General features: G+C 47.5%; 2 protein-coding genes across 3 annotated transcripts; one reads left to right on the top strand and one right to left on the bottom strand.

Annotated features, from left to right (window-relative positions):
- Window positions 1-714: 714 nt before the first annotated feature.
- LOC119288874 (nucleosome assembly protein 1;2) lies at window positions 715-4,065 on the top strand. Of its 2 annotated transcripts, XM_037568390.1 has the most exons (11): window positions 717-909; window positions 1,003-1,046; window positions 1,137-1,232; window positions 2,014-2,106; window positions 2,347-2,425; window positions 2,553-2,617; window positions 2,719-2,903; window positions 2,983-3,160; window positions 3,241-3,284; window positions 3,374-3,557; window positions 3,657-4,065. In XM_037568390.1, the coding sequence occupies exons 1-11, from the start codon at window positions 846-848 to the stop codon at window positions 3,723-3,725; spliced, it is 1,101 nt and encodes a 366-aa protein (XP_037424287.1). In that variant the 5' UTR covers window positions 717-845; the 3' UTR covers window positions 3,726-4,065. The 2 variants fall into 2 exon arrangements, with proteins under 2 accessions (XP_037424286.1, XP_037424287.1); XM_037568389.1 differs by having other exon boundaries at window positions 715-1,046.
- A 661-nt stretch (window positions 4,066-4,726) lies between these two features.
- On the bottom strand, window positions 4,727-8,651 carry LOC119288865 (probable ADP,ATP carrier protein At5g56450). The gene is made up of 2 exons (XM_037568383.1): window positions 8,092-8,651; window positions 4,727-5,730 (listed from the first exon to the last, which is right to left on the bottom strand). The coding sequence occupies exons 1-2, from the start codon at window positions 8,416-8,418 to the stop codon at window positions 5,104-5,106; spliced, it is 954 nt and encodes a 317-aa protein (XP_037424280.1). The 5' UTR covers window positions 8,419-8,651; the 3' UTR covers window positions 4,727-5,103.
- Between the last annotated feature and the right edge of the window lie 1,484 nt (window positions 8,652-10,135).

Below are 10,135 nucleotides of genomic sequence, written 5' to 3'. Positions count from 1 at the left end.
GACCATATAATCCTAACAATTTAGCAAACACTCTTTCTTTGGCTCCGCCAACGTCACCTCACCCGCACGTCAACAACCGCTCTACCTACGACCATTTTTGTTATTTGCGGAATCTCTACCTACGACCATATAGCTACCCTGACAAGCCCCCTTATCGGTTGTGCCAGCGTCGCCGCTCCCCCATCGGCGGTGAAACGACGCTAACCACTCAAGCGAGTACGAGCGTCGCCATACGATAATCTTGGCACGGATCTTACTATATCTCCACATACCCAAATCCGGCATGTAATAGTAACCCGGAAAATCCCGCATTACTACCGCCCCGATGAGGATCTCCCCGTTTTATTGCCGTATAAACTCACCTCAAATCCGTCCAATCGCAATTCATGTCGATGGGCTGGCTTGCCAGTGAGAAAGCGGCCACAGCCAGCCACGTCCTGCGCAGCCACAGCTCACAGAAATTCACAGCCGCGCCCCAGGAATATTCCGGCAGGCAGGAGCACCGTCCGTCCCATCGCAAAGAAAAAAAAGGAGCACCGTCCGTCTCTCCCACCGACGCGCGGGCCCCGCGGCCACCCGACCGCGCCGCTCACGAGTCCAAAGTCCAAACTCCAAACTCCAAACCGGCGGGGCGGCCCGTTCTTTCCCCGGCTATCCTCCTATAAATCGCGGCCCAGGACTCGATCCCGTTTTTTATCCCTTCCCCCCCGCCTCCACCCCTCCCACTCCCCCCACGCAGCAGCCCGCGCCCCCAACCCACCCAACGCGCCGCCGCCGCTAGGGTTTCTCCCCCTCCCCCCGCCGCCGCCCGCGCAGAGCCCCGAATCTCCCTACCCGCGGCAGCCATGAGCGACGGCAAGGACACCCTCGACCTCTCCGCCCTCGGCGCCGCCGTCCCCAACGCCGCAGGTTCGTTCGCTCCCCCGCCTCTCCCCCTTGCTGCTGTTGCCGTTGATGGGCTGCGAGGTCTTATCGGTTTCGCTGGTGGTGGTTTCGATGCAGAGCTCAGCGCCGAGGACAAGGCCAACCTCGTGGAGTCGATTAAGGTGAGGTTTCCCGTAGCGTCTCTGTCTTATCTCGGACTCTGGGTTGTTTATGTGGCCTAGTTGTGCTGATTCGGTGCCGTGGTTGTGCAGAACACGCTGCAGGGATTGGCGGCGCGGCACACGGACGTGCTCGAGAGCCTGGAGCCCAAGGTCAGGAAGCGCGTCGAGGCGCTCAGGGAGATCCAGGTATAACTACAGGGGTTCCACTACGCGGCGCTGTTGCCATGCGTTCCTTGTGGCATGAATTTGGTACTGCTGCCTAGGTGATTCGCGGCAGCGTGGATCATTAACTGTTCCTAAGTGCGGTTTCTGCGATTCTCCGATGCCACTTGCGTTAGAGGGTACAGCTTTGTACGTACTGAACACTGATAAGACGGCTTGCTGTAACGGTACAGCTTGGTTCGTAGTCGTACTGCCATGATTGATTGCTACCCTGGCTGAGCAAGGATTGTTGAATATAGGTCGCACGGTTGCTTATTAGTGGACTCTTCAGGCTGTGCTTCTGATTCCTGCCATGATTCTAGGAAAATGATAGCAGCTGTCTAGATTTTAGTTTCCCCTGATAACCGTTTTAACTTTTTTACTCTTAACGATGGGTCATTGGGGTTGGGTAGGACAAGTTAGATAACAGCGTGATAGAGAGATCAAAGACATTCATGTTTCCCGAACCGACAACGCATAGGCTTGTCTTTTACTTGAAGCTTTATTCATTCTTTGTTTGTATTTTCCTGTTTCTACACTTTGTGAGTATTTCGAACAAGGCGACAACTTGTATGTTGCCCAGCTCTATCACCGATTTGCTGCTCATTAGATTGTAGTGTAATGTCCTTTTTTAGAGAAGGATGGTATCATATAAAACGGTACTGGCTATTTTTGGAAAACACAACCAGTATGTTTGGACTTCAAAATAATCTATTTGTATCTGGTGGCGGATTTCTTATCTTTGTTTGCTGCTTGCACCTGGCAGAGCCAACATGATGAATTTGAGGCAAAGTTTTTTGAGGAGAGAGCTGCACTTGAAGCTAAATATCAGAAGATGTATGAACCACTGTACTCAAAGGTAAACTACCAATGTCGGTGCTTGTTATTTGCTGTTTTATCCTGTTGCCTAACTTCACTTTTGACTCCTGTAACGGGTGTTTAACTCTCACCTGTGCCATGACAATAACTGCTCAACTTGGATATACAGAAATTGTTTCTATTTTGCATGGTTCATACAATACAAGCTCTGTCTTGAATCATATTTGATGCTGTATGCCATGATCCATCTGATGTATTTCTTGCACCTGCAAAATGACAGCGTCATGATGTTGTCAATGGTGTGGTTGAGGCAGAAGGCGTAACCAAAGATTCAGGTGAAGCTGCTCCAGATGAGAAAGGTAAACATATGTTGACCTGTGCTAAGATCTTTTGAGTAATTTTCTATGCTGGATGGAGATCATATATAGGATAAAAGGAATATAGTCTCTAGCTGTCTTTAACCTTGTATATGATGCTTCCCTGCAGAGGAAAAGGGTGTGCCAGATTTCTGGTTGAATGCAATGAAGAACCATGAAATCCTTGCTGAGGAGGTGGGACATTGCACCTTTTTGATCCAACTTGTCTTTAGATCCATTTGCACTTCTAATTCTATTGTTTGGAATCTTATTTATTATGGTTTACTCATATCCAGATTCAAGAGAGGGATGAGGAAGCTCTCAAGTACCTCAAGGATATCAAGTGGTACAGAATTACTGAGCCAAAGGGTTTCAAGCTTGAGTTCCACTTCAATACTAATCCATTCTTCAAGAATGAAGTGCTTTCAAAAACGTACCACATGATCGATGAAGATGAACCAATCCTAGAGAAGGCTATTGGGTAATTATTATTTCAACTCATATGTTGTGTTTATTATTATTGATTGTTCCACTAATGTGTCTGCTTTGGTATTTTTCAGAACTGAAATTGAATGGTATCCTGGAAAGAGCTTGACACAAAAGGTGCTAAAGAAGAAGCCAAAGAAGGGGTCGAAGAACACTAAACCTATCACGAAAATCGAAAATTGCGAGAGCTTCTTTAATTTCTTCAGTCCACCTCAAGTTCCTGATGATGATGAGGAAATTGATGAGGATACAGTAAGTTAGACTCTTTTATGTATGCTCTAATGTTTGAAATTATGTGTGAGCGTGATTTGATATATCTCCCATTTCAATAGGCTGAGCAGTTGCAGAACCAGATGGAGCAAGATTATGATATCGGGTATGTATATGATGTTCTATGCAGTACTGCAGTTCTATGCTTCAATGTTTGTTCTCTGTTCTAAATATCCGCCCATTCTTGTTTCCCAGATCTACCATCAGAGACAAGATTATTCCACATGCTGTTTCATGGTTTACTGGAGAGGCCGCTCAAGATGAGGACTTTGATGGCATCATGGATGATGATGAAGATGACGACGAAGATGACGAGGAGGATGAAGATGAGGATGAGGACGACGAGGAAGATGAAGACGATGACGATGGTGATAAGAAGGTATGTTAGCCTCTGAGAGTTGTTTTGTGCTCCTGTTATAGTTTGAATAGTTCAGTCCATTCAAATATTTTGCCATTTTTCCTTTGTTGATTTGAACAGAAGGGCGGGCGAGTTCCTGCAGGGGAAGGTCAGGCAGGGGAGCGGCCCGCAGAGTGCAAGCAACAGTGAGATCCTTCCCAGACGAAGACTATTTTTCTTGGCTGAAGAATGTTTGGTTCTGCTTGATGCTATGTCTTTGAGTTTGGTTCCGAGGAGCCAGTGGGGGATTGATTGAGTTGGGTTTTGTGGAAGAACCGGTGGGGGGTTTCTTTGTGGGGGACATGGTATTATATACTGGTAGCATTTCAATTGTTGTATTGGGTTGAAATACTTTGTCCGCTGCTGCGAGTGATCATCGATGGTGCCCGTTTGGTAGTCCTACTTGTTTTGCCGGGAAATTTTGATGTACTAGGTATTTGTGCGCGCTACATTCATTGTTTCAAAATGCATATCTGCATTGCCTTGGCTATTTCTCGGGTCGCTGCTGAAACTAAACTTTTGTCGAAAGGCCTGATCAAGCCTTTTGGTTTCACTGGTTTCAAAACTGGAACACTCGTTGTCCAGTTTGGAGGGCAAAATCGATGTCTGCTGTGATTAAACCTTTTGGTTTCACTGTTTAGTAGGAACACTGACTATACATCGCGGAGGGTAAAATCGGAGACTCTACGCGTGGTATGCTATCCTGATACTGATTAAGGCAGGAAAAGTTAGTAATCCGCGAAGACTTTGGAGATCACTTGCAGCTGCATTTTCTGCATCATAAAGCACCTGTCTTTTCTTTTTGTGCATATCTATGGCACGGTAGGTACAGTAAGGAATGTTCGTTTGGAGGTTTGGAGAGGGAGGAGAGGATCATAGACCAGCTACCGTTTTTGCACACCCATTTTTCTACCGGGCCCTCCGTTCCGAAACACTACTTGTCATGGTTTTAGCAGTTTAAATGAGAACAAAAACCATGGTTTTAGTAGTTTAAATTTGAACTAAAACCATGACAAAATACGGAGTATTTTGGAACGGAGGGGAGCAACAATCACGCGCCTGATTATGAACTCCTTGAGCTACAAAGGCCCTGCACCTGCCCTGCCCTGCCATTTTGTAGTAGTACAAGATATTCATAGGAAGGCCAACAGTGTTAACTGAACACTCTTTCCGTCTAGTTCCAACTTCCAACACTAGCGAAAAGCACACAGGCAGAGAGGCAGTCAATCCATTGGAACTTCGAATCACACACGAGAGAGAGAGACGGAACGAAAATCAAAACAAACAACAGCCAGCCACAATCTCTGAGACCATGAAGCCCTTGCTACTAGTTGTACTTGCTTGGTTGGTTAGTGGCGAACAGCAGGAAACCACTACTCGCCTACTACTACAAACAAAACGCTTGATCCGAGCCGCCGCCGCCGCCGCCGCCGCCGCCGCTGCTCCTCCGTGTACCCGTTTGGTCGTGTCTAATCTCCATGCCGGAACCCCAAAATCTGTGGAGAGCCACACACTTTCTCTATACCTATCACAACCTACCCCCGTTCATGAACTTCTTCACCTCGTCGTACAGCACGAGTATGGCGGCCGCGCCGGTGCTCCGGAACATGTTCGACAGCGCGCCCCGGTAGAACGACTTGACCCCCTCCGCCTTGTAGATCTTCCTCCAACAGTCGAGGGTGCCGCTGTACATCTGCACCTCCATCCCTGACTGCATCATCATCCTTCGCCGCACCGTGTCCAGCGGGTACGAGATGAGCCCCGCCGTGGAGGTGACCGCCTGCGCCGCCACCCAGCGCTGCCACAGCGGGGAGTCCAGCGGCACCAGCGTGTCCTTTGCCGTGTCAAAGCCTCCAAAGTATAGGCCCCGGTGCACGACCATCCCGTGGAGAGATGCGGGTAGCCCTCTGTAGATGCCGCGGATGCCGTTCTTCTTGTAGATGGTTTGGATGAAGTGCCGGATGCCCTTGAACTGGCGGGCGTCTGTTTGGCCAATGTCGGCTGCAAGGCGGGTATGAGCTATGTCGAGTGGGTAAATGATGACCAGAGTCGTGCATCCGGCGGCGGCACCAGCGATGAAGTTGGCGAGAGCAATTGATGCGAACTTATTGTCTGCTGAGGTTCCCGCGTCTTTCAGTATGCTCCTGTACAGATCCTGCAAGAATAACCATCAGGGATTATAGACATAACATAACCATAAGATGATTTTAAATAGTTAATAGTCAATCAAAAAAAATTGCACATCAGTATTAGATTGGGTGCGGTTTCATGCTTGGCCCTTTACATAACTCCCTTCACTATACTTAATGAACTATGCATCCAATCTTGCAACATTAAAAAAAGAGCATGTTTGTATTGACAAAATAATTAATAGAATGGACAAAACGAAAAACAATTGCTCTGAATCCTTGGCTATATTTATTATGACATTACGAGTTGTACACAATTTCTTTCAGCATTAAGATCCAAGATGAGCAGTTCTTGCTTCCCTATAACCATGTGCTAAGATAAACATATAAGATATTAACTTCAGCTCACAACTGCCTACCTCCCAAATCAGTACACAAGACCATCAAATTAAGAAAGCTGGCACATCCGGACAGAGGTTAACTACCCACCAACAAAAGATGCATGAAACCCCGTGACAGTAAGTTCGCAGCAGCGAGTAGGTGAAGTAGTACCCTATTGAAAGTAAGATGGACCAGCTTGGGATAGAAACATTGGGCCAATGCATAATTTTGGCCAGCAATTGACCATCTTCACGCACTCATCACCAATATATCTACATTGTCCATACATGTATATTTCACTTTCAGTAGCTGGTGACAATTACCTGATATGTCTGGTTCTTGAGTTCTACTATGACAAAAAACACCAATGGGTCAATGGGCAGTATTGTGGTTATTTTCATGCCATCTCATTAACACAAACAAAAGAGAGCAACTCCAAAACCCGACACATTCAAGATTTAATATCCGGCCTAGTGTCTACAATCCATGTTCTCATCATTGAAACAAATAAATGAGCATGGTACGTTGAAGGAAAGTTAGCAGAACTACTGCAGTAGAAAGGGGACATCATGGTAAACCGCTAACTGAAGTATAGCAAACATGCTTGACACTAAAATTTCATCTTACTCATAAATTATAAGGAAATTGCAGATACATGCTTATAAACTTATTTGACGTCATTGTTTTAAAAAGTAATTAAAAAGGACAGGCAATAGGCCACTTGCTTGATACCAATGAGAAATTCAACCTAAAGAAGATTAGCAAGAGCATAAAACAAGGGACTTTTCAGTTAATGGTTGACTCAGTATGATATATCATCTAGTGTCCTAACTGTGCACTTTGTACAACTTCTGCTACTTTTGAACGATAAGTTGTAGATTATCCTTACTAGTTATTGCTGCATCACAAAATCACTCTCCGTTCATGTTGAGGCAAGATCTACTGGTATTGCGTATGTTAAACTGAAAACGAGCTTAGGAGGTCAGTACACACTGCATATCCGACGGCATAACTTTTCATCACAGAGAATTGTCGTTTTGTTACCTTTCAAAACCAAAGGTGCCAAATGGCAAGTCAAATATCTGCTTGAATATCTGTTTCTGTCAATCCGTTATGCATTGATGGCATCTGCTATCTTTCATGATAACTCTTTGCCGTTTTGCGAGAAAGACATTCCATAATTTTATCCTGCACTAGGCCCTTGTAATCCACTAGTACTAATAACATGTTGATGATGTCATATGGTATCTTCATATGGCATGCAAAAAGTAGTTGGTAGTATAGTTGATGTAGCCAGATTTTCGCTAGATGTTGGCTTACGAGACATCACTTATAACGGTATAGTTCCAGTGCGTCATTCCTACCTACTTTCTCAACATAATACTTGACCAAATAGATCTTAACCAGCCACACTGTAAATGGAATTGTACAACTAGCCTAGAAAGGCACAAGAATATATGCACCAATAATACCATTCTCTAGTGTTTATATATCACTGATCTCTGGTGCTTTTGGAGACAAGGGTCACGAGCAGCAGAGCACTTTATTCTTTGATTCTTTGCCATTCCGGGAGGCAGACATTCATCCGTGGAGAGCGAAAGCCCACCAAATATCTTACTAAATCTTATCTGTTGTCAGTAAAGACATGTCAACCCGAATCTAATCTCTCCATCCCTGAGAATTCACCTCGCCGCACGGCACTGTGGGGCATGGAGACGAATGGCTCTGGATGCTCCCTACCAAGCACGCAACGAACGACATGGCCGGACCTCAAATCTCCGTTCGCGTCACAAATCATTCTAAGCACAGCAAGCGAATCGGTCAAGCGAAGAATGGAGCAACGATCCCCAAATCCGCTGCGCCAGCATCTCGCTAAACACTGACGAGATCGCGTCTAATCAACCAGCAGCAGCACCGGAAACGACGCGCGGCGGCTCAATGAAATGCAACTGCTACTGATCATCAACGGGCCGAGTAAGGAGGAGGAGGGGAAGGGGGTTGTGAACCTTGAGGGAGAAGTTGAGGGCGACGGAGGGGTAGTAGCGGATGACGGCGGTGCCGTTGCCGCGCCAGAGCGAGAGCACGCCCTCGTCCCGCACGGTGCGGGCGACGCAGTCGGCGAAGCCCCGGAAGCGGCGCGACCTCCCGAGCAGCGCGGCGTTGCCGTCCTGCGTCTGCAGCAGCAGCTTGACCCGCTCGATGGGGGCCACCACGGTGTGCACCGCGCCCCCCATCAGCGCCCCCGCCGCCAGATCCCGCCTGAACGCCCACGCCCGCCCCGCCCTCGCCGCCCCATCCTCCGCCGCCGCCGCCGCCGCGGCCCCCTCGCTCATTCGCGTCCCGGCTCGGCGCTACGCTTCGCTTGCTGCGCGTGATGGATGTATCGGCGAGTCTGTTTCGCTTCGGTCGCTCGGGTAGTCGGGTGGTTCGGCTCGGTGGGTCGCTGGGTGCGAGGCGGGTCGGGTCGAGCTCCCCCGTTTTGTTGGGCCTGGCGGCGGGGCGATGATGATGAGCGCGACGGGTATTCGATCGGGATGGGCTTCCCTCCCACGCAGCAGCCTTGCCGTTGCGTTGCGTGTCCGGGGCGCATCGCATGGCGGCGTGCTCTATCCGCAGGAGTAGAGCTGGCGTGCTCTCTGTCTATCTTTGGAGCGTGACAGGTGATGGTGAGCACTGTCAGCTGCCGTGAGCACTAGCACCTCTTCCTCTCCTCGGAGTCACTCGTTCTTCTCACAACTTGGCTGAATTTCTTTGGGTTTTCAGATATTTGTGGTGTGCGGCGGGCAAGATGGCAGGTATGCTGACCCGTGTATCTATCTATCTATCTATCTATCTATGTAACGGAGGTGTGTGTCGGGGGCGGTTGTCGCAGTCATAGTTGCTCGTCGAGAGTGGAAACCGCGTCTCGCCGACTTGCTCGTGCCTGGATTGTGACACATGTTGTCATGTGAGATTTGAAAACTTTTAACGTGACGAAAAGGTTTACCCTTTTTACATTTTAGAATGAAAATGGAAAACATGTGTGTGTGTGCGCGCGCGTGTGTTACAATGTCGAGGTCATGCCTAGAGGCCCTGTTCAAAGGCGGCGGCGTCTCATCTATCAATTCTGAAACAAGATTCAGTCTATCATGTGTCAAGCATACATAGAGCCTCATAGATGAGGCCCTCGGTGGCCAATTGTGCTCCCAAATACTGATTACTTTACCATCTCCAACTCTTCGGGTTAGACCATGTGATAGCACATCCTTGCCTTTAATTATAGCCCGCCAAATCTGCGAATGGTTGCTATCAAGTTGAGCATTGGGTCTTGTCATAACATCCCAAGAAATCCGCGACAGTTTCCTGTGGCCATCTTTGCTACCCCACCAAATTTTCCGAATGAGAGAGTTGATATGCAAACATAGCCCTCTAGGGAGCTTGAAACATCCCATGGAGTATTTTGGAATAGCTTGGACGGCGGATTTAACGAGGACATCTTTCCCTCTAGCCGACAAGATTTTTTCTATCCATCCCCTCACTTTGTTCTAAACACGTTCCTTTAAGAACTTGAAAGCACCATTTTTTGATCGCCCAACATCCATGGGCATTCCCAAGTACTTCTCTCGTAAAGTTCGTTTGCCACATTGAGAATATTTTTGACATCGTCTTTTATATTTTGTGGGTACCCTTTGCTAAAGAAAATCAAAGATTTGAAGTGATTTACTCTCTGACCAGTAGCCTGACAATAGACATCCAACAAAGAAGAAACCTTTCTCGCCCCTTCTACACTAGCCTTGACGAACAACAGGCTGTCATCCGCAAAAAGCAAGTGGTTCACCGATAGTGCCGACTCTGCCACTTTAATGCGACTGACGTCTGATGACTGAACTTGGTTTTTTAAAAAGCACGAACGGCCCTTTGCTGGCAACAAGAATATATATAGGGGGAAATAGGATCACCTTGTTGAATACCTCTAGTAGGACTGAACTGCTCCAATTTCTTTCCATCGAATAACACAAAAACTTCAGTGATATGAAAAGACTCATCGTAGTAGATATCCAAGATGGTGGA

The sequence above is a fragment of the Triticum dicoccoides genome, chromosome 1A (genome assembly GCF_002162155.2).
Source record: "Triticum dicoccoides isolate Atlit2015 ecotype Zavitan chromosome 1A, WEW_v2.0, whole genome shotgun sequence".
NCBI lineage: Eukaryota > Viridiplantae > Streptophyta > Magnoliopsida > Poales > Poaceae > Triticum > Triticum dicoccoides.
This window is presented reverse-complemented; position numbering and strand designations above follow the sequence as displayed.

Bases quoted from the DNA above. Each gene is read 5' to 3' on its own strand.
- LOC119288874 (XM_037568389.1), top strand. From the start codon at position 846: ATGAGCGACGGCAAGGACACCCTCGACCTCTCCGCCCTCGGCGCCGCC. The intron at 1,047-1,136 runs GTGAGGTTTCCC...GTGGTTGTGCAG, and splicing joins ACCTCGTGGAGTCGATTAAG to AACACGCTGCAGGGATTGGC. The intron at 2,618-2,718 runs GTGGGACATTGC...ACTCATATCCAG, and splicing joins ATGAAATCCTTGCTGAGGAG to ATTCAAGAGAGGGATGAGGA.
- LOC119288865 (XM_037568383.1), bottom strand. From the start codon at position 8,418: ATGAGCGAGGGGGCCGCGGCGGCGGCGGCGGCGGAGGATGGGGCGGCG. The intron at 5,731-8,091 runs GTTCACAACCCC...TTATTCTTGCAG, and splicing joins CCCTCAACTTCTCCCTCAAG to GATCTGTACAGGAGCATACT.